We start from the raw sequence: 24,084 nt of genomic DNA, 5'->3' as shown, positions 1-24,084 counted from the left end.
GGATGCAGAAAATTTAATAAAAATATATATTAAAAAAAAAAACAAAATAAAGTCAACTGACTAATATGAATACACTAAATGGGTTTTCCATCAATTGAATTTTTTCTTCCCTGATGGCACAAGCATGTATTAAGGTGACAGTGCCAAGAGTTTGACATTTTCCTGGGACTCTGACACAGTTTTGTGTTTGTTATTGACCTGTGATTTGTTGTCTTCTTTGGAAGTTTAGAATGACTAATGTTTTAGTTTTATATTTCTTGTTGTTCATGCGTTTTGTAATTCTCTTACTCTCCCCAGTAATATCACTTGCCTTGTAGTAGCACAACCACTACTACCAATGTCACACTTGCATTGTTGAGTACTACACCACCTAGTGGTAAGTAGTTATGGTACAGGTACAGCCTGAGAGAATGCATGAGCATGTGAGCCTGAGTTCAGGGCTAATGCATTGAATTAACCTATTTACAGACAACTCTCCACACACATTTGCTGATCCTCCATGGCAGAAGTGTAGCAAAAGTGAAAAGAAGGTAATTTATTTACAAATCTGACCACACAAACAGCCAGTTGGCTTAGTTTTGCAGAGAGCTGTCTAATCTGTTTCACCTGTCATTTTTCAGTTGTTGCTGAATTTGTGGCTGCTTCATATCAGTGCAATTTATGAAACATAATGCATTCAATGTTGTACACAATGAAAACATTCAGAATGAAAAGCACAAACTATTTTATTATTAAAAGACATAGACAACAAAAAGTTGTTCAAACTGCTGACAATTGTCTTATTTCACTTGACTAAACATGCTGAAACATTTGCAAATGCTACAGAATAGAATTTTTAAAAAAAGAAACAGTGCTGAGACAAAGCAACAGCTGAGCAGAAAAAAAAGTTAAATTAAACAAAATTCAGTGTGGATATAACTGGTTACAAATCTGCTCTCAAATCATATGATCTGTGAGAATAATATTTAACCGAAACAATGAATCTAAAATTAAATTGAAAATTACACCAATAAAATACAAAAGTCGATATGTTTGTTGTTGTTTTCAGGTGCAATGTTTGAAATTAATGATCAGGAGTGTTACCATTTGTTACTGAATAAATGTTGCATAATTAAAAATATATGCATTTAAAAACAGGACATAAGACAGATTCAAATTATTGTAAGATAATCTTTGGTAAAGAGCTTTAAGAAATGCAATGCAATGTACATATTTTAGAAGATGAGGAGAAAGATTTAACAAAATTTTGAGATTTTACCTCAAATGTCAAACATTAGAAACCTGAAGAAAATGCCAAATTATGAAATTAACTTTTCATGGTGGTTAACTATGCATGCAAAGGCAAGATTGTTCATGTGCATTTAGAAGATCGAGATGGTTAACTCATTGGACAGCAGTTTTTGCATTTAGTTTCCTTCCATTTTCGACTATTTGATAAACAAAAAATGTTTGTTTTGAACAGGTAAATGATATTGCAATGAACAAAATTAGGTTAAAAATGTGTTTATCTGGACAAACTTTGAAAGCCTAGATGGAAGCAACAGTGAGAATGTGACTTGTGTTTTTTCTCTTTGTATTTTCTTGTGAGTTAACTTAAAGTCTCTCGTATCATCTTCTTTGTGTTAATAGTTTACAGACTCAGACAAAATCAGACTGTCACAGCTGGATTAACGAGTTGTTGGGTGAAAGCAGGTAATCAAGACTTTCAGCAGATTTGCAGTTTCTTTGACTCATTAATACATTTCATCCAGACTTTTAATGGCTTCATTTTTAGTTATTTTTTTCCATTGATCTGGAATCTCTCCGCTGCCCATGAACTTTTTCCCATAGTGCTCTTCCAGTTGCTTTTGAAACTGACATACAAACCACTTCCAATATGCCAGATCAGACCCATCAGGGGTGATGCTCCAGGTATCATACGGCGGACCAGCAGTTTTGTATTGTTTGTGGGGAATGGCTTCCTTTGAATCACATTCAGGGTAAAAACTGCCATCACTTGCAACATTTGTTGTGCAGAAGGTGACACTGAGCTCTACTGTATCTTTATAGTGCCATCCTTTTATCCCATCAGCTCGATGAAAAGGAGTGCTGTGGTCATTAGGACTGTGATCTTCAATAGTGTTGGTACAAACAGCTGCACAGAATGGACACTTTACCCAGCAGCAGTTACACAGCTGATCTATGAGGATTTCTTCAGGCTTCTCCCTGGATTTCTTCAGCTTATCCAAGGAGAGGCTATACATGTCCTTAATGATGGGTTCAAATCCTTTTTCTATCTCTTCCTTGAGGAAATCACATTTTTTAATGTCAGTGAAGTTTTCAGAAGGAATGTTGTCAAATGTCAGCTCATCCTTTAGGACATGACAAAATTCATTCAGCCACATTTCTGTGTCTCCTCTCTGATATTGGACTTGTTTTACTGCAGTAAATAAAGCTTGACTCACTGTTTTTTTAATGTCATCAACATTTTTCTTGAGTATATTCACAGCTTCATCTTTGTGACTCATGTAGATGTATTTCTCCACTTCTGCTTTAATGAAAGCTTCTGTTTGTTTCCTTGGATTTGTGATGTATGTGATGAAATCATCAAAGTTTTCTTTCTTAGCGAGTGACCTCAACATATGTTGTTCCAAGTTCAGTCTGTTCCCATTGAATGCTGGAAAATTACACCTCATCCTTCCAGCGAGATCAATGGCAGTCTTGTTACAGACAGCCTCAACAGTGGACACTTTCAGCTTTTCACAGATCAGTTCTCCAAGCACAACAGCAGATGAGTTTTCTTTACAAAAGCTTCTAAAAGCTGTGTAGTACTGTTTTTTCTTGCTTTCCAAATAAGTGATTGGATCATTGTTCATTTTGAATTTCTTGTGTGACTGTAGAAGCCAACTCTCTGCCTTGTAGAACACATAGAGCAAGAGATCAACTTTAAACTCCTTGTTTAAAGTGTATTTCCTCTCTGACAAAAACTTCTGTACTTTTTCTGTCACATGATTGGCCATTTCATGCAAATAAGTTGTTGAGTAGCCTCTTGCAGCTACAGGTTTGTTTTTGATTGCACCAAGTGACTCTTCTTCAGCTTGTACAATGAGCAATCTGACCTGTTGTTGTTCTTCATAGGAAAAACCACCTCTTGAAGTATATTTTTTGCAAAAATCAACCAACATATAACCACCTGTCGTCATATATTCTGAATATTTACCAACGTCTGATAATTTTTTGTATCTGCCATTACTTTTACATTTATCTGTGAGACTTTTCTCAAAACCAAGTTTTTCAAGGATATCTGACTTATCTTTTTCCAAGTCTTTTTCTATGTCTTTAATCGGTTCTATATCTGATGTTAATTCAGCAACCCAGCCGCTCCAAACAGAGCTGAACTGTCTTTGAAGCTCTTCTTCATCTTTGGCCTTATCCTTTAGTTTCTTAGCGAGCTCTTTGCTCTTTTGCAGCAGTTTGTTCTCAAACTCTGATTTCTTCTCATCCAGTTTTTTACAAGCTGTCTTCTGCTGGATTACTCCGTCCAGTTTTATTTTCACCATTTTCACTTGATTATTAAGAAATTCCTCAATGTCTATTTCAAATCGTCCTCTCCACTGAGCCAAGATCTCTCTGTCTTTGTCATCCTCAAAGTACTTTGTCATTTCTTTTCTAACTTCTTCATATGTTTTGCTTGTTTCTTTAAAAAGGTAAGATTGTTTAACCTCATCAAGTTTTCCATTTTCAATTCTGTTATGAAGTTGGTTTTCAATGGTCAACATGTTTTCCCTCATTGTCCAGGTCCAGCTCCCATACTGGACCTCCAGTTTTCTGTACACTGAAATTTCAAGTGTGTTTTTAAAACTGAAAAGAAAATTCTCATTCAGCAGTGCAGTCCACAGGTCGTGAATTTTGCTTTTGAACTGTGAGAGAGTGATCCCAGCAGACTTTGAAGCTTTAGAGAGGATGGTGTTCTTCACTTCCTGGATGCTCTCACTGTAATCTGGATTTGGAGGAGCCATGGGTGGACTGCCCTCCCACAGCTGGGCACAGTATTTCACATCTTTCTGAACATCAAAATCAATGACATCACTGAAGCACTCTGCATTAAAAACTTCCTCTTTGGCTGCTAGTTTGGCCATCTGGTCCAGTTTTTCCTGCAGGCGTCTCTTTCCATCCATGTTTTTCTCTGCTGCTGCAACATCTGTGACATTCTGGTGAACAAACACACAACTGGGAGAAAGTTTCACTTCCTTCATCCTCATGAAAGCCTGAACAACAATCTGCAGAATGTCTTGCATATCAGAAGGATTCTCTCCAAAGATGTTGATCAATGTCATGTTTCCCAGACCAACAACAAGTGTTGCCAGTTCATTGTCATGATGAAGAGTTTTGTTACCTTCTACCTCAAGAGCACGCAGTCCTTCAGTGTCCACCACTAGAACATAGTCAAACTTCAAATCTTTCTTCATCTCCTCTGATACTTTGAGCAGCTGCATGAAGGCACCTTTGGTGCACCTGCCAGCACTCACTGCAAACTGCAGCCCAAACATGGTGTTCAGCATTGTTGATTTTCCACTGCTTTGTAGGCCCAAAACTGACAACACAAAAACTCTCTGGTCCCCCAGTTTCTTGATGACTTCTTCTAAAAGACTGGAGATCCATGTTAGAGGCACATGACCTGCATCACCATCCATCAGCTCCATCGGGTGTCCTGATATCATCAGCTGTGCTGCCAGCTCAGGGTATTTAGACCAGTCAGTGTGTCTGCTCTCTCTGTGTGTTGTTTTATGGGCTTCATAGATCTGTCCCATTTCTCTGAAGATGTGCTCCAAACCAAAAGTTGCAGACTGAAGTTTTTTTGATATGTCTTCAAGTTCAGTTTGTGTTTTTAATAACAGATCTGATTTGTCCTGTTTGTTCTTCAAATCCAAGACCTCAGACCATTTTTCATCATAACTTTGGAGAATTGAAGAAAGATCATGTGTTGAGAGCTCATCTATGAAGATCTGAGTCCATTTTAGGAAATATTCTCTATCTGTTTCTGGCAATGATGAGAGACTTCCAGTGAACAACTGCATTAGTTTATTGCAGGAAGCAGCACATTGTTTCAGACGTATTTTCATCAGTTCTACTTCCTTTTTACTTTTCTCCTTTTCAATGTCTCCTCTGAGTTTAAACAGTTCTCTGTGTATTTTGCTCCACTGATGCCACAGTTGGCTTTGACATGGGAGAAAGTCATCTTTGATCTTTGAGACATGCATGTTATCCTTTGTAAGCAGATTGATTATTTCCATAGCAGCAGATTTCCAACTTTCACAGGCTGGGTCAGTTTCATCCACTCTGATTCCAGAGAGCTCAGCCATGGTTTCAAGCTGGAAGGATGGTTTCAAGCTGGAACCATCAAAAGAAGTCAAAACCTCTGTGATGATCTTTTTTAGCTCTTCAGATACATCTGAGTGGTTTCTGTCTTTGAGGCCAATTATGTATTTTCCCTTTATTTTCTCAACATCACGAGTGTCATTAACAATGAGGAAAATGAGAGGCTTATGAGACTTAAAAAGAGATGATATAAGTGACCAGCTTTGTTCATTTCTTTGCAGAGATGCCACAAGAAAAATATTGATGAAGGATTTTTGAATCAGTATGTCACGCTGTTTTTCAATCAACAGAGCATCACCATGAAGATTACAGAAGGCAATACAGTCATTGAAGGCATCATTGGGTTTTCCAGCAGGGCAGTACCAGGCAATCTCTGCCACACCGTCCATCAAATAGCGAGACTTGGTGCTTCCTGGGCAGTTTCTGTGGAAGAAGGTGTCGTGACGGTTGTTGATCAAAGTGTTCATCAGCTGAGATTTAGACACTGACAAAGAACCCAGACGGAAAAATGACACCAAGGGTGTTTCAGCTTTGTAGACTGGAACACTCTTCATGGTGACGATCTTAGGGTCATCTTTGATTTGAGTTACCTTCCAGGTTTTTGTTATCTCTCTGTAGGTCCACAGAGGAAACTGAATCTCCTTTGTAACTGGGTCATTAACAAGTAAAGGTAAGGCATACTGACACTGAGAGAGCTTTGTAATCATCATCTGTTTAAGGAAGCTGTCTGAGCAGTGAAATACTGCCATCTGAACATCCATTGGATGCACATGAGCCTTCTCATTCTTATTTGTGTCTGCAGTGGTTTTAAACAATTCCTCTAGATCACTGTCATCTATCTCACTGTTGTCAAACATTGTGGGCTTTAAATTGGTCACCTCAGGACTTTCTGATCTTACAGGAATATATCTGGCCTTGTAGTTCAACATTATCAGCCTATGGAGAAAAGTGTGAGCTAGATCTTTCTCAGATGTTACATGGTCCATCTGTTTCCCAGGTGGACGTATTTGAAGAAAATCTGCTTTTGGCAACTTCTGTTGAACTTTGTCTTGAAGGTGAAGTCTGCCAAGCAGTGTCTCAATTTCTGTTTGACTCGATTTCTATACATATCAAATAAAGAGGGAGTATATGTAATTAAATTACATTGCCATGTGGCAAAACAGACTAAATTCTAATTTTGATCTTTTGAATAAATATTTATTCTCCTACCTTCTTTTTTCCACTTGTGTAATCATCTGTGGTTTCTGCAGGATAGCATGAATGAGATTCAAATGCATTATACTTCATGCATGTTGGTACAAATTATTTCAAAGTTATAAACTCAGCTGTTCATATTTTCAAGATTTTTGTGTTACTGTATAATGAAAAATGTTACCATTCTCATTAGTCTTGAATGATTCAAAAGATTTATCTCCGGGTTTACTCTCCTGCTCATCAATGTGTTCAGCCACTGGCCCACTCTGAAAAAGTAAATACATTAATATGTAAATACATACATATAAATAAATATACTGTAAATACATTTGCCTGAAATTTAGCTTATCAGGTTAATGCCACTGACATTTATAACAACAGGATGAAAAGATTTTTCTCTGTATTTTCATGAGAAGACAGTAAAATATTTTAGAATGGATCTGACTGACACTTAAATTTCTAGTCTTATTGACTGCTCAAAGCAGCTTATCAACTGCATCAAGACCTGTTCTAATTTTGAGGGGTTACTAAGTTCAAGGGGGCCGAATACTTTTGCAATCTACTGTAGTAGGATCTCCCAATGGGCACTGGTAATAAAGCTTTGATGAAAGGATACTTCAGCCTCATCTGACTCTTCTTCTCCAGCTGGCATATCAAAAGTATCAGTGAGGTCAAGAAGTGAACCTCAATAGTTTCCACTTCTTCTGATCACCCCCTGTGTGTATTTAGTCTTTGTGTTTTCATTCAGTGGATGTCAGGTTTTCTATATTTCCTCTCACCACGTCACGACAAGTTCCATGTATGTCATGATTCTGCTCAAGCCTGAATAAATTCTGTTGGAAACTCAGTTCCGTCTCCTTCAGTGTCTGCATTTGGGCCCTGCTTCTCGTTCAACACACAGACCCTGCTGTCTGTGACATTTATTACTTCTAAGGTGGACTACTGTAATTTATTATTATCAGGCCATCCTAAAAACTTCCTGAAAAGCTTTCAATAAATATAAAATGCTGCAGCAAGAGTACTGACAGGCACTAGAAAGAGAGAGAATATTTCTCCTATATTGGTTTCTCTTCATTGGCTCCCTGAGTATTTCTTCTTCAGTCACCTTTCTCACTCACTATGTGTTAATAGACCTCTCTGCATTTAATCATTACTTATTATCAGAGATGGGCAGTAACGCGTTACTTGTAACGCGTTACTGTAATCTGATTACTTTTTTCAAGTAACGAGTAATGTAAGGGATTACTATTGCAAAAACGGTAATTAGATTACCGTTACTTTCACGTAGGAACGCTGCGTTACTAAAACCGTGATTTTTTGCGAGAACGTCTCATGACAGTGACGTGAGCGAGTGCGACGTTCGTGACAACAGCTGTCTGCAGATCATAATATATCAAGTGCGGGAGAGAGTATGAGCATGCAGCGTTTAAAGCGTGGAAGTACTGACCTTATTTTGAGTTTGATTCCATAAAAAGTGACAAAAACATTAGTGTCCATTGTGCGTGGGAAGAAAACTTCTTTTTACAGCGAAAAAAACCCCCTAAACTTCCAAGCAAGCACCGAGTGTACTACAACGTAATGTGAAATTCACAGAGAAACTCGCGGATTCTTCCACTGACCGCTGCAGCACACCTGCACCAGGGTAAACCTCCGCCTACCCCAGTCCTGCTTTACAGGTGAAAATAGAGCAACAGGACCGCTAGTCTTTGATTTTATTTATTTTCTGCTGTGTTTTACTTGCATCTATTTGAAAGAGTGAGTGTAAACACAAAAAAAATTTTATTTTATGTGCTGGAATGTGCAGAAAATAGGTTTAAATGTTAAACAAATTTCTTCCAGTCAGAGAATGTTGCATATAATTTAATTTTTGCTTGATGCATAAAGTTAAAAGATTAAAACTAATAAAACAAGTTTTAAAAAGAGACTTTTCCATTTGATTACATTTTGTATGATGGATTATGCAGAAAAAGTAGAATTGGGCTGAAAGATCTATCGCTTTATCACCTATTCAGGTTGTAAATCGTGTTTTTAAAAAGTAACTAAGTAACTAAGTAACTAAGTAATTAATTACTTTTGAAAATAAGTAATCAGTAAAGTAACGGGATTACTTTTTGGTGGAAGTAATCAGTAATTAGTAACTGATTACTTTTTTCAAGTAACTTGACCAACACTGCTTATTATTAATCTCTGGCTCTCTTCCACAGCATGTCATTTGTCCCGTCGTCCTTCTCTCACCCCAGACAGTCACCTAAGATGGCTGTCCCTCCCCGAGTCTGGTTCTGTTGGAGATTTCTTCCTGTTAAAACTGAGTTTTTCCTTCCCACTGTCGCCCAAGTGTTTGCTCATAGGGGGTCATATAACTTTCTTTGTATTATTTTAGGGTCTTTACCTTACAATATAAAAAGCCATGCAGGTAAAAAGGTTAATTGATAATCACTCAAGTTTGCTTGCTTTAAGACTTGTGTCCATAGGCAACTGTTTTCTATACAGATCACATAAAGCTCTGAAAGCTTAGAAAACTAATTCATTCATTTACCTTTGTACAAATCGTCATCATGAGACTTGATGATGGCAAACCACTGTAACCCTGACTACATTCTGTGAAAAATGATTACTGAAAGAGTAGTTGTGAAAGTTATATTATGCAAGTGTCTGTTTGGACATGCACAGTGTTAGTGAGCACTTGGTTTAAAGCACTTTGAGTTAACTACTGGATTTGGGTTTATAAACTATATATATCAATTTCTAATACTTGCAGTTTTTGGTTATTTGAAAGCTAACAAATAACCTTTATTTGTACCTGTTTTAAAATAAAGTTATTTGTCTTTTATATTATCTTTTTAAAACAACCATTGTTTATTACTGGGTTTTAGGGGAATTTCTTTTTCAATTGTTGTATATTTTGAGTTTCAACTGCATTTTGAGGAAGATGCCTTTAGGGTTAGGGTTATGTTCCTGTTTGTTTTATTTGCAGATTTAAGGTAGATGTTCTTCACTTTGCATTTACTTGGTTCCCTTTCTGGTGTTCTTGTCCATGTTAGTGGTTTTATGAAGATCTTTATGTGATGCTCCGTTAAATATTTATCTTTTAATTCATCAATAATCACATTATTCGGGCTAAGATAGTAATATAATTACATTTTGTTGCATCAAAATATTAAAGAACATACAAACATTAATATATAACTATATAATTTTTAAGTAAAGTTTAATTCATAAAATATAAAAATACATTTTAAACGTTTAAATTAACAGTAAAGTACTTACATACCTAAAGATGATTTGGTTGACTAAAATTTTCGAGGTAATGAGTCCTTTATTATATCTGCTCCTATTTTCTTCCCGCCTTTCAGGTAAAACATTGCCATACTACACAAATAATGTAATACCTGAAATATTAGAAATGAAAAACAAAAATAAACAGATAAAAGAACAAGAGGAAAAGTTATAGAGCTTGTATTAAAAAAGAAAAATATGCTTGGCACAACAGTGCATTCAGATCATAATTGTGATTGAAACAGCTGCTACACAGGAGAGAATTTTTTTTGGGGGGGGGGGGCACAAATGTAATAAATGCAATACGAATGATGTATGATTCTCAGTTTTACAAATACAACAAAACATGGTGGTAAGCACGTTTGTTTTAGAAAAACAATTGTTTAAACCTACTACCTACTACTAGAACAAAAGCTGTATTCTGAGCATTTATGAATAGACACAGACGAATAAATATAACAGATTATTGCTGCATCAACAAATTACAAACTGCGGTGTTCTCTTTACATGCAGATGAAGTATTTGACTGGGTAAACTGGAAATTGGTATTAGCAGATCCACACACATTCTGATTTGTTTCATTTTTATAAATTGGGTGAAAACACTTTACAGCTTTCTTTAAACTGTATTTATTATAATATTATTCAGTATAGTTCCAACAGCACCCCCCCACCCCCCCACCCCACCCCCCCCCACACACACACACTCAATGCTCAATGTGCAATATCACTGATCACACTGCACCTCTCAGTGCACCTGCTAGTTAGATGGCATGTATGTGTATGTATATAGATGTAAGCGTGTATGTGGAAATATGTGTGTGTATGTATGTACGGATGCATATATGTATATATACATATATGTATGTATGTGCATGTATGTTTGCAGGTGTATGTATAACTTGTACATATCTTTCTTGTGTAAATGTAAATTTGTCTGTTATTGTGTAAATACTTACGCTATTGTGTACTTCACACACATGGAGAGATGCCAAACTGCCTTTCACTGTTCTTGTAACAGTGACAATAAAAAGCTATTCTATTCTATTCTATTCTATTCAAATGGCCTGTATTTGTATAGCTCTTTACTAGTCCCTAAGGACCCCAAAGCGCTTTACACGTTCAGTCATCCACCTATTCACACACACATTCACACACTGGTGATGGCAAGCTAAATGAATGTGTTAGGACAAATTATATTACTTGCCAAAACTTTTTTCTCCGTGCTTTTTGTCATTTTTATTGAACTACTAGAAGCTGCAATCTGACACAATGTAGATATTAAAGAAATTCGAAATGAAGATAAAGACCATAAGATAAGCCTGTGGTGTATTACTTTTTCCTAGGAACTCACAAACCTCTCCTACAAAGATGATCACACTTACAAATAAGTTCTCATTCACATCAAACTACTCCATCAACTCGAGTTAAACAACAGTTCTGCCTCCTACTTGTAACTTTCAGAGCACCTCCACCACCCTCTGCAGTTAGATAAGATCAGATATCTAGGTATAGATTTTTCCGCCAGGCTCTCAGACCTAGTATGGTTGAATCATATTCCACTACTAAAACTGGTAGAGGATGATCTTGGGTTAAACCAAGCTTATCAGACAGCCTTTGGCTGGACCTAGAACAAGAACTCTATGGAAACCCCAAAAAGGTGATTCTGTTCATCTGAACGTAGCGTTATCAGTGGGACAACGAAACATCGTCCAGTTGAACAGAATCAACTTTTTGGAATTTACTTACCTGGATGATTTAGCTTGCATCAAGATATTTAACTCTGTGGAAAAGTGAAAATCTCTAATTTGCCCTTCAAAAGTTCTTGTACTAAGCATCATAACTGCTTTGAAAGGTTTAACATAAACACCTCTCTGACAGCCTGATAGGAATTTATTAAATAGCTAAGTTGTAATGGGAAAATTCTAGTTTCACATTTTCACATTTAATTTTAGGTGGTTAGATGAATTGTGTGTATGTGTCAGTATGACCTGGTGAAGAATGCTTAGCTTTGCTTAACAATGTTTCACTATGTTATCTACTAACTGTTAGGGCATAGAAGGATGCAACCAAGAAGACCAGTTCCAGGAGCTTCCTGGGAAAAGACAGTTGGAGTCGCTCTCTGCCGAGCAACAGCCCGTGGGACTAAACCCTGTAGTAACTGAAAAATACAGAGAGTTGTGTGTGAGGGTATAAAAGGGACGCTGTAACACCCCAAGGTTAGAGCTCACATAACTATGAACTGTGATGTTTTATGTGTGTTGGCTGTCCCTCATGCAGTATTTAAAATAACTTGACCACAGCTGACCGGGTTGGAGACTTTATTAACAGAAAATAAAGTCTTCACTTATTCCATCTAAACTAACACCTATTTGGAACAATCCACTTGTCAGAAAAAGAAAATAGGACATTTTTAATCATGGTGTGAGAAAGGGATAAACAATGTCTTATACAAGATGGAAACTTAATTTTGTTTGAAGAACTACAATAAGCAACAGTAAATTTCTTGAATATCAGCAACTAAAGTACATGCTACAGGAACATTTAATCTCAATCAACTGAATCTACAAATACCTACTTTGTTACTGAATTTTTTAATATCTGTACCTGTTATGATTCTAGGTTCTTTTGATCCAGCATTTTGAGTTTCTTGTGTTTTGATGTCATTTTGAGTTATGGTTTATTATTTAAGGTTCATTTAGTAGTCCTGAGTATATTTCATGTTAGTTTCTTCTACATCTCGGTTCCCCTTGTATCTTTGTCCTCTGTGTTCCTCACTGTGTGTTCGGTGTATATGCGTGTCCTATCTTGTTTCCCTGTTCTGTTCTCCTTGTGTTTCATTCCATGTTTACTCTGTCTGTCATGCTTATCCCCTGTTTCCCCAGCCCCTCATGTCTCTCTTTCTCTCTCTCTTGTGGTCTCTCACCCTCTGGGTTCCTCGCTCTTGTGTTCCCCTCTTGCTCGCCCTTGCCTTCTTAGTGCCATCTGTTTTGTCCTCCTTGCCTGTTGCTGGGTTCTTCTCCATGTCGTATTGTCACAGTCTACGTCTCACTATGTTCCTGTTTTATTTTGACAATCTTGCATTCCATGTTCGGTGTGTTTAGTTTTGCTTCCTCTGTCTCATCATGTCTAATATGTCTCAGCTGTGTTCCCCATGTGTTTCATGTTCCCTCGTTATTCCCTGTGTATTTAAGCCCTCTGTTTCCCATTGTCCACTGTTGCATTCTCCCTCATTCGCCGCCGTATATTCTGTCTGCCTATCTGTTTTGTTTCACGTGTTTTCCCAGTTTAGTTTGTTTTTGTATTTTCCGGTGTTAAGCAATAAAGTTACTTTCTTTTTTATTCTCAAGTCCATGATTCTGCATTTAGGTCCTATTCTGCCCACTTCACACGGTCAGTTCATGACAGTACCCCCAAATTGTTATCAAAAATGTATAAGTTATTATTTAAAATTGATTCCTACCAGTCGCCCCCGGACACTGCTGCCGCTCCCTGGGATGTGGGTACTTTTTGTTTCTGAGGCCCATGTCTGGATGTTCTGGTGTGGTCTTTGACCCGGGGGGGCTCTCCCAGGTGCTAAAAAACAGAAAATAAATATTTTACAATACAATCAAAGCCTTTGTTTATTTCATCTGCAATTTTCTTTTGGTAAACAAGGTTATACTGGCATTGTAACCGGCATTTGCCTGATCAGAGCGCTGTCCAGTGCTGCAAGATCAGTGCCAGCTGTGATTATGTGGCTTTTTAGATGCTCAATCGTACATTGTGTTTTTCTGGCGTTTGGGCTGTCAGATGTGGCAACGCAGCAGAGCTGTGGCTGTGTGCTGTGGAGGCCCAGTGGAAGCTGTTTAATTGCCTCAGGTAAGGGATTCTTTACATAGCCGTTTATCATGTTTGTGGTTATAGCAGTGTCTCTGGAAATGTGCTGCGGGGCTGGTGGTGAGAATGCTGTGTGTGGGTGATCTGCTTGATGGTGAGCAGTTTCCGTGAGACACGCCAGGTAAGCTTGTATGGAATCACTGACGATGAGGGAAAGAAAACAGCAGCTTAATAAGGATTCGCTTTTTTCACTGCTGTTTTTTGTTCAGGACTGTTTTAATTTCCTGTGTTTTGTTTCGGTTAATTTTCTTTTGTTAGTTATACTTTTAGAGTACTTTTTTACAAATCCTGTGTTTGCAGTATCGGGGTTGGTGGCGGACCACAGGGGTTGTGATAGCGAGGGGTGTGGCTTGGGAGGTTTGGACAAAATGGCAAACAGTTAGTTTGACCACCTTTTTTAAAAATTAATTTTGTTTTTTTCGTGCAATTGATTGTAATTGTGTTTCTGTTTCCTTTTTTCTTAATGCACTAGGAGTAGTTGTGGGTAATAAGTGGCGCACAAATTGTTTGCCTCTTTCCTCCAGCCACAGGTGTATTTGTGTGGGCCTTTTAGCATTCATATGGATTTATGTAATGTATTTAAAATGTACTGATATTAAAAGTATTTTTAAAATTTGTTAAATAAATAATAAATAATTTTGGAGGGAAGGCTTTGCCTTTTAATTTTAATTTTAATTTTCTTTGACCAAACATGCTCCTTAGAATTTGTAGAAAAGAACTGATAACTGAATGTGAGGGCGGGGCCACACACCACACCACGCTGTAGTTACATCGTAAGGTTTTAAAAACTGAGCTTCAAAATGAACATTGGTAATAAAAACTGAGAGAGGCCGACCGTGATCACTGACTTTTTTTAGGGGATTGTTCAGACTAAACAGAATAAGATACAAAGCATTAAAACATGTTAAAAACACAACAGCCTTAATAAACACAGAGTAGTTTGGACCCGGAAGCAGGCTTCATTGGGTCATCATTTAAAGATTGTATATCCCACCTGCTGTGAATGTTTTAATGCAGTACAGGTGTTATTATTATCACTTGTCACATCCTGTTTATGACAGTTAAAATTAATAACATTCATATAAGAAATAAAATGATCTTTTTTAAACTGTATGTGGTGTTCAATAGGCCTATACTACTGTACTTTAATCTCAGTCATAAGGGTGTTACTTCAACAGCCATATACTTTATAAGGTGGTACTCATTGAGAACCACTGGTCTAGGACACCCTATGGCCCCCTTTGACCCCTGGCTCCAGCCTTCAGCAATTTTCCTAATTTTCTTTTTCTTTTTTTTTCTTTTTTTTTTGCCTGTCCCGTTTGGTACTTTAGAAATCTGAAATATTGTCTGAAGGCCAAGAAACATGCCCAACAAATTTATTTTACCAAGTGGGTCATTATGGCTTTGCTGACCTTTGTTATTATTATTTATTTTATTTTATTTTATTTTATTTTATTTTATTTTATTTTAAGTTGTTACAGACATGACTGAGGAATAGGAAAAGGAGAAAAATAAAGAAAGGGAGGGAGGGAAAGAAAAAAAAGTGAGAGAAGACACTAAAAAGGTTTCCTAATTCAAACATCCTATCAGTGGAGTTTAACAGTTTATCTGCATATTTTAATGTAACTTCTGTAGCTTTACTCTAGATTTTCACTTTGTAAAGCAAAAAGCAGTGGTTGGGCCACCTACTAAGTTTGCTTTTCTTTATGTCATTAAACAGGTGTTTTGATGAAGGACTCCTACTTGCTTTTTCTTAATAAAGCTTTTAACAGAGATTACAGAAATAGCTGCTGCCATTTTGTATGCTGGGAAAAACATTTTTCTTTCACTTCAACTGAGCTCACTATGTCAGTCACTTTGTGTTGTGTGTAAACAGACTGCAGCTTCATGTTAAACTATGACAGCTTTGTCACTAATGCTTGTGCAGTATACATACAGACACACAGACATACAGACCTTATAGGCGTCTGATGTTGTGATTTGGCGCTATATAAATAAAATTGAATTGAATTGAATAGAAACATGACCCAATAAAGTACACTCAAATTCTGAGCTCGGTCTGGTTTGTGCAGATGCAGCTGCCTTCTTATAAATCCTACCAGGCCCTGTTCGTTATATTTAGGGACATCAGTAACATCTGATGCTATGTTTGCCTGTAACTCTTCCCACCTGCTTTCAGCCAATGGGAGATGCTATGACAGTTATAAGGAGTTTTGGATCACTGCATGACTTACACATGACTTCTTAATGACATCAAAAGGAACAGTGAGCAATGGCAGCACTTCAGGATTTCCTAGAAAAAATGGTGTTGGGCCACTGAGCAGCATTGCATTAGTTTTCTACAAATCTGCAGGAAACCAGTGCATTTCTGCTGCTGTTCTTTTATCCTTCTTGTTGTTGAAAAACTGGGGGACCAAATAGGCTTAATGGTTTCATATTTGTGGTCCTTAATACATTTCTATTGCAGGTCTATTTTTTAGCTGCAAATGTGGTTTACATAGTGACAAGTGAGCAGTACAGAGTCATACCTTAAACAAGGCAGCTAAACAAAAGATTGATGATATTTTACAATGAATTTATTTGATTTACTGGATGAATCTTTGAAGCCCTAAATTGCTGGGTAGCCTTACCTATACTAATGTAATTGATCTACGAAATAATATAAATCTAAAGCTTTAAGTTAAATTTTATCTGTGCATTGTAAGATAAATAGCATGTTAATTATAACAGTGCACACACAACCCACCCCTCCAGAAATCTATCCTTCACTCATACAATTTGCAACTAGTTAAGAGGATAGCCACCTAATTAATGCACTTTTATTCTTGCAAACTGAAAGGGGTTGGTACAGGAAAGATGAAAACTGATCAAGCTGTTTGCAGCTGGCCGCAAAACACCACTGTGGTGCAATGCAGGAGAGAGAAAATGAGAACAGAAAATGATATAAACCTGTGTACATTACCGCAACAACAACACTACCCCAAACAGGAAATGACAGAAATCTCTTTTCCTTCTTCTCACCTGCCATTGCAGTCCTACCACGGTCCTCCATCTCAGTGACTTCTTAGCTTTACCGGAAATCTGTGAATCAAACATGCAGAGAGGCTATTAAATAAAATAAATAAAACAGGTTTATATTTCTGTCTGCACCATATAGAGAAATAACTGCACATCTTGTCACTGGTGTTGAAATTTGCTGAGATCTCAGGACATTAAAAAAACCTTATGATACACAGGATTTTCATCCTTTTCATGCTAGAGTGTTTCATCTCAAAGATTCTGACTCTGAGAAATGTTACACTGATTTACAGTGACCCTTCTCTCATCCAATGCATCTTTACATACTTTTAAATGCAAAGATTTTACAAGTTATTCTCTCTCTTTTGCATAAACTCACCTTCTGAGTTCTGGTTTGTGTAGATGCAACTGCCTTCTTACAAATCCTACCAGATCCTGTCTTTATATACAGTGAGATCAGTAACATTTGATGCAAGGGTTACCTCTCACAAACTCCTCCCACCTGCTTTCAACCAATGAGAGATGTTATGAGAGGTATAAGAAGTTTAGGGTCTCTGCATAAACATGACTTCTTAATGAATAAAAGGAATAATCATGAGCTTCAACTCATGATTTCTAAGAAACCATGTGACTTAGAAGAAATAGATGTGGTTTGGACACCTACTAAAACAACAACGGACACTTGTTTCCTTCAAATATGCACTGAAGAAATTGCTTTGCTTAAGCACTGAACAGCTTATAACAGGAACTTATATTTTTGTTTGACAATTAAAATTTTATTTTGTGGGATTTTGTAGAGTGGTAAGACCTTGTTTCTTTGATAAACATTTCAAGTCATAAAGCATGTTCACTTAATCTTGGTTTTATAATTTTTCATGAGCTAGACAAAAGATGATTTTTAAGACAGATTGTACTGAGGAAAACAGTACAACACAGATATTAGTAATGGACAAATACAGGACTATGTGAGATGTACATAAATGTTCAACGACATGTGTATAAAACTTATGTGGGCCTCAATTTGCTGACCTATTTGTTGCATCTCCTCTAGAGCCAGCAAAAAAGAAGGTTTGCCAGGCAGTGTCTGAGTGATGTTAAACAGGTGCAGCCATTTTCAACATTAAAGCAACAAGTTAAGCAAGCAGTGGCAGACCTGCAGATTTACACTCAAGCATCCTCAGAGGAAGTGAAAGCATTAAAAAAAAGAAAAAAGCTACAGAACTCTCAGAGCTGAGAGAAAGCGATGGCGAGGGACAGAGAGAGAAACTTGACATTTGCAACCAGACATGACTACACAGAGGGGACGCAGGGGAAGACACAGGACGATGACAAAAATTAAACTAACAAGTCAAGCAATCAGTTCTTCACTGTTTAACTGCTTAATCAGTGTTTTTGTTATTACTGGGGACTTTAACCAGACCAAGTGTCACGATCCTGGGTCTTTTGACCCAGCGTTTTGAGTTTTAGTTTATTTTGATGTTTATGGTATGTTTAAGTTCATTAGGTTATCTGAGTTTATTTGCATATTAGTTTCCCCTTGTGTTTTCAACCCCTGTTAAGTCTCCCTTGCCCTTCATGTGTTTCATGTCTGCGTCTCATTATGTTTCCTGTTTTATTTTGAAGAGGTCCTGTGTTCCTGTGTTTTGTGTTTAGTTTTACTCTCCCCTTGTGACATCGTTATGTTCATGTGTGTCAGCTGTTTCCCCATGTGTTACCATTTCCCTCATTATCCTCCTGTGTGTATTTAGTCTATGTGTTTTCAGTCATTCCTTGTCAGGTCGTCTGCTCGTCAGCGTCAGTCTTCAGGTATCCATGTCAGTTCACCATGTTTAATGTTTTTTTCATGTTTTAGTTTTAATTCACCCAGTTTAGGTTATTGTTTAATTTCAGCCATGCTCTTTATTTGTATTTATTTTGCCAGCCTTAATAAACTGCTCGTTTTCTGTTAATCCACATCAGGTTTCACATTCTGTTTTTGGTCTGCATTTGAGTCCTTTTTCCACAGCACATACAGTCTGCCTCTGCCAGACTGTGACACCAGAGTTCAAGTCTGGAAACCGATTGCTACTTCCTCGGGGCAACACGTGATCTGGCCATGATGAAAGACAGATGTACAGGATGTACAGTCCTGCTTTTCCAATCTCAAACTACAGAGCCATAGACTCGCTCCAATGCATAACAAAAGACTTTTTGCTGGCCCTTGCAGTGTCCATCCCAGTCAGGCACAGATTGATAGTGCAAAAATTAATTAATGTTGCATTTCTACATAAGCAGATTCACTAAATGACATAAAAAGCTCAAGACTGTCCTTTTCAGGTAGGAATATACCAATATCTACTTACAGAGACCCAAATAACTCACCACTGGGCTGCCTAGAAGTCCACTGTACAGGGTGGGCCATTTATATGGATACACCGTAATAAAATGGGAATGGTTGGTGATATAAAAGTCCTTTTGTGGCACATTAGTATATGTGAGGGGGCAAACTCCTCAAGATAGGTGGTGACCATGGTGGCCATTTAGAAGTCGGCCATCTTGGATACAACTTTTGTTTTTTCAATAGGAAGAGGGCCATGTGACACATCAAACTTATTGGTAATGTCACAAGAAAAACAATGGTGTGCTTGGTTTCAATGTAACTTTATTCTTTCATGAGTTATTTACAAGTTTCTCTTTGTTCACAGTCATTGACATGTCGAAGAGGTTAACACGTGAGGAGCGGATCGAAATTGTGTTGATATCTGGTGAACGCAGTAACCGGGTCATTGCAGCAGATTTCAATGCAAGACACCCTACGAGACCACCCATCTCTCATGCTACAGTCAGCAAACTGCTTGCTAAGTTTCGTGAAACTGGTTCAGTGTTGGATTTGCTAAAATGTGGACGCAAGAAAACTGTCACTAATGAAGAAACATCAGTGGCTGTCCTAGCTTCATTCAGCAAGAGCCCGCAGCGTAGTGTGGCGAGCTCAGTCACGGAGGAGACAAAGGTTTCTTTGGGAGCACCCATTTATTTTATAACCAGCCCCGAACACTGCCGCTACCTCCCTCCTCAGCGCGGCAACAACATAAACAACACAAAAATGGCGCTCTCTCACCCGGAAACACACAGTTGCAGAGAGAGCGTCACCTGTAACCATGGCAACAGAACATAAATGTCAATAACAAAACCCTGAACAGCCCTGGCCCGCTACATAGCCCCCACCTAAGGGGTCAGTCATCCCCGACAACCCCATTACACAACACAAAGTCCTGCAAATGTCCATGTGTCTTCCTTCGGCGCGCAGGCCGATCTCGACCAGCAGGGGAAGAGTCACTTGGATGAGAACCTGGGGTGCCACCAGCATCCCCTGCCCCAGCGGCTGCTGGAGCGGGCGGGCAGTACGGTGAGAGCCTCTCCTGGTGCAACACCGCCACGCGCCCTGGGCCCGGCATGCGGATCCGGTACACCACTTCCGTTAGCCGCCCCACGACTTCCGCCGGCCCTTGCCAGTGACCACACAGCCTGGGGGACACCCCTCTCTTGCGAACCGGGCAGTACACCCAAACCTTGTCGCCAGGCACGACAGCTCCCCCTCGGCACCTGGTGTCGCAGGCTCTTTTCTGTCGTACTCCGGCGCTGACCTGGGCCTGGCGGGTGTAGTCATGAACCACTCGCAGCCGCTCCCTCAGCCTCCTGTAGCAGTCCCTGGCCACCAACACGCGCCGGTTCCCTGCCTCGGGGACGGGGAAAGGCCCTAGGACGTCTCCTCCCACTCTCTCCATCAGGGCCCCCACCCGATGCTGCTGCAGGGGAGCAGTGGGGCGTTGAGTGGGGCCCTTCCGTGCCGTACAGGTGTCACAGCAGTGCACATGAAATTACACATCCCGTCGACAACCAGGCCAGTAGAACTGCCCCCTGAGACGGCAGAGAGTTTTAGCATTCCCATAGTGGCTGGCCCCCACCGAGCCGTGGACAAGCTCAAGCACCTGCGACTGCAGCGACCGAGGCACCAACAGCTGCGGGAGATCCTTGCCCTGTTCGGGGGCCCGCCATCTCCGGTACAGGAGGCCGTCGTGGGTCTCCAGATTGTTGTACTGGGAGTAGTAGGCCTTCACTTCGGGCCCCTGTCCTGACACCCCTGTCCAGCCTGGGCGTCGTGCTGCCTCCAGCCAGGCCCCCACCTGAACCAACGTCGCATCAGCCTCCTGCTCCTGCTTCAGCTGCTGCATGGTCAACGAGAACCATCCCCCTCCGTCGGCTGTGGCCCGAGCAGTAGCCACGCCCTGTGCCTCCTGGGCCCACTCTCCCTGCCGTTTCGAGAGGGGCAGCTGGTGTGGGTTGAGCAGACAGATGAGTTGAGCAGAGCCGGTGTCGATGGCGTGCTGAACCAGCCGCGTCTGCCTGCAGTCTCCAGTTCCCTGCTTTTGACTGCACTGGAGGGCCAGAGTCTCTGTACCAAGAGTGATAGCCAGCTTCGCGGTGTCAACGCAGGCCCCCCAGCGGGTCAGCAGATCAAGGCCGATGATGCACTGGTCTTGGATGTCAGCAAGCCAGAAGTCGTGCACCAGCTCCATATCCTTCACTCGGATCCGCAACGGTTTCTTACCCCGCATGTCAGTTCTCTCCCCCGTCACTGTCATCAGCTGGGTGTCGGTGGGCGACCAACCCATCACAAGCGGCCCGGATGTTCCAGGAAACACACCAGGTCGTATTAGGGAAATGGTGGACCCCGTGTCCACCAGGGCCTGGCAGGGCTGGTCCTCAACACAGCAGCTCAGGTAGAGTCCCTTGAAGTGCCCAACTAGGCCCGCCACCGTGCATCGTTCTTGGAGGGGGGCAGGAAGCTGGAGCGGAGGTCCCCTCGCTGTACCGCTCCCCCTCTCATCCCCCTGAGGCCACATAGTTCTGGCCTTTGGGGCGGGCGCCAAGCAGTCGCACGCCACGTGGCCAGGCTCATCGCACCGGTAGCAGCGGTCGGTCGGTCGACGGGGACGCCTCCAGGGCACCGAGGGCTGCAGCTGGCATATCCCCGCGACCTCCCTCTCACTGTCGCAGTCTGCGGCTCTGATTTTAGAGTAGAGAGAGAGAGAGAGAGCGAGCGTCACCTGTAACCATGGCAACAGAACATAAATGTCAATAACAAAACCCTGAACAGCCCTGGCCCGCTACAGTAGCACTCGCCGCATTTCACTGGAAAGAGGCATTAGTCGAACATCCTTTCGGCGGATATTAGCTACTCACAAATGGCACCCTTACAAACTCCAGCTACTGCAGCATCTCAATGAGGATGGCCCAGATCGGCGCACAGAATTTGCAGAATGGGCAAAACAAAAATGGGAACAGGATCCTCAGTTCATGCAGAAGATGTTGTTCAGTGATGAGGCAAACTTTTATGTGAATGGTGAAGTTAACAAACAAAACCAACCGCTATTGGTCTGACACTAACCCGTAGTGATGGCCAAATGAAGCTTTCTGAAGCACTGAAGCTTGTATTGAAAAACGGTTCATTACTCGAAGCTTTTCAACACAGTCCTCTCTGGTGACATCTGGTGGCCAAAAATATGAAGAGCAGCTTGAATCCACAAAATAAAACCAACTGCTTCATAATGATAGCCCACTCTACAGAGTGGAACTCTGTCTCATATTGGGCTGCTGTTGTGTTGCTTTGAACGTGTATTTTTTGGTGTTAAAAAATGTAGTTTATTTGTTTAATAAATAATTTTGACCAGTAAACTTTCCTTGTGTGAACATGCACCATGGTGTGGTCTTTCTTTGCTTGTGACTTCTTGATGTTGGTAAATACAATAATTGAAAAATACCACGTTACATATAACATACATATAATAATGCACATTATGCAGTATGCTTCTGCTGTGAGGTCCTGCCTCCATGTACTTATGCATTTAATCTCTAGACGGGTATATTTATAAATAATATTATATTAGGGAAATTTTCCTATACATATTTTTGACCTGGGGGTAGAATTGATTGTGAAATGGAAAGGGAAATGCTCATGAACTTGCAAATTAAAAACATGATGCATTGAAGGTAACCCTTTTTCATTTTTATTTAAGAAGAAAATTAGTTCCACTGTGCGATGGCCGAATGTTAAAGGATTTTTATATGCATTTTGCTCTATTGTAGTTAAAAATCCCTAGTTGTTTAGCTTCATTTAAAACTCCTGCATACATTGTGTTTTGACAAAAGCTTGCATGAGGAAACTGCCACAGGAAACCTCACCCTTGCTGAGTTTGCTGAGATAAGCTTGACCAGTTCCTGTTGTGACAGTTTGAACATATATGTTTTATGCTTATCACCTTGGAAGGAGTTGTTTTGTACTCACAAGGGGTGGCGCCCTGAAATGTGCTACGTAAGAGCTGTCTATAAATAAAGAGAGAACCGATGTCTCGGCACGTGTCTCTGTGGAGACATTGCCCATGTAGATCTACATGTCTGAGTCTGTCTTTCTTGCCTCCTGAGTTTCCTCTTAACATTTTTGGTCCTTCGAGCACAGGAGGGAAATATATCGAATAATTTGTTCGTGGCTCCCTAACCTGAGGTCCACACTGCATCCTGACGTCGTGGGGATCCCGACACCGTAAGACTGTCGACAGCCCTCCGAGAGGAGGATAAAAAACCTAGGACGTGAAATTCGGGTCTAGGTCGATCGTGGCTCAAGACTTGGGTGTTCGTCTTCTAATCGGAAGGTTGCCGGTTCGAGCCCTGGCTCGGACAGTCTCGGTCGTTGTGTCCTTGGGCAAGACACTTCACCTACCGCCTACTGGTGTTGGCCAGAGGGGCCGATGGCGCGATATGGCAGCCTCACCTCTGTCAGTCTGCCCCAGGGCAGCTGTGGCTACAACTGTAGCTTGCCTTCACCGGTTGTATGAATGTGAGAGTGAATGAATAGTGGTATTGTAAAGCACTTTGAGGGGTCCCGAAAAGCACTATATAAATGCAATCCATTAGGTCAGTGACTTTAGCCCCGGGCCACGGCGGTGGGATCCAGTGAGCGGCCTCAACACTAGCCAGAGAACCCAGGAGGGGTAAGAAACGACTCCATTGTGAAATGTCTTGCGATAAGACAGAATAAAATAGGCCTGAAATAATAAAAAGAGTCTAGGCACATTCACCCGAGACTGAATGAATTGGATTGGTTGTTGAGATAGCCGAAAGTATCTCTGGAAAATTCTGGTGGTTTGACTCTCCACCGATAATAAGTACTTAGGCTGAGGAATAGCCGTGAAATATTCCTGGAAGTGTGTGTCTCTGTGTGTGTCTATTTTTGAGAACTAAGTCACATTGTGGTCTTAGTGGACCAGACTAGTTCTGTGTCACAGTTTTCAGTTCATGACTTGGCGACAAAGGAAAAGGGTTG

General features: G+C 40.2%; 1 protein-coding gene across 1 annotated transcript; it reads right to left on the bottom strand.

Annotated features, from left to right (window-relative positions):
• Positions 1-713: 713 nt before the first annotated feature.
• On the bottom strand, positions 714-17,146 carry LOC120435917 (interferon-induced very large GTPase 1-like). The gene is made up of 6 exons (XM_039606094.1): positions 17,104-17,146; positions 16,728-16,787; positions 13,291-13,403; positions 6,734-6,818; positions 6,568-6,602; positions 714-6,458 (listed from the first exon to the last, which is right to left on the bottom strand). The coding sequence occupies exons 2-6, from the start codon at positions 16,756-16,758 to the stop codon at positions 1,734-1,736; spliced, it is 4,989 nt and encodes a 1,662-aa protein (XP_039462028.1). The 5' UTR covers positions 16,759-16,787; positions 17,104-17,146; the 3' UTR covers positions 714-1,733.
• Between the last annotated feature and the right edge of the window lie 6,938 nt (positions 17,147-24,084).

Source organism: Oreochromis aureus, linkage group 22 (assembly GCF_013358895.1).
Source record: "Oreochromis aureus strain Israel breed Guangdong linkage group 22, ZZ_aureus, whole genome shotgun sequence".
Classification (NCBI taxonomy): domain Eukaryota; kingdom Metazoa; phylum Chordata; class Actinopteri; order Cichliformes; family Cichlidae; genus Oreochromis; species Oreochromis aureus.
Note: the sequence above shows the minus strand (reverse complement) of the source record. Positions and strands in the feature narration are given on the sequence as shown.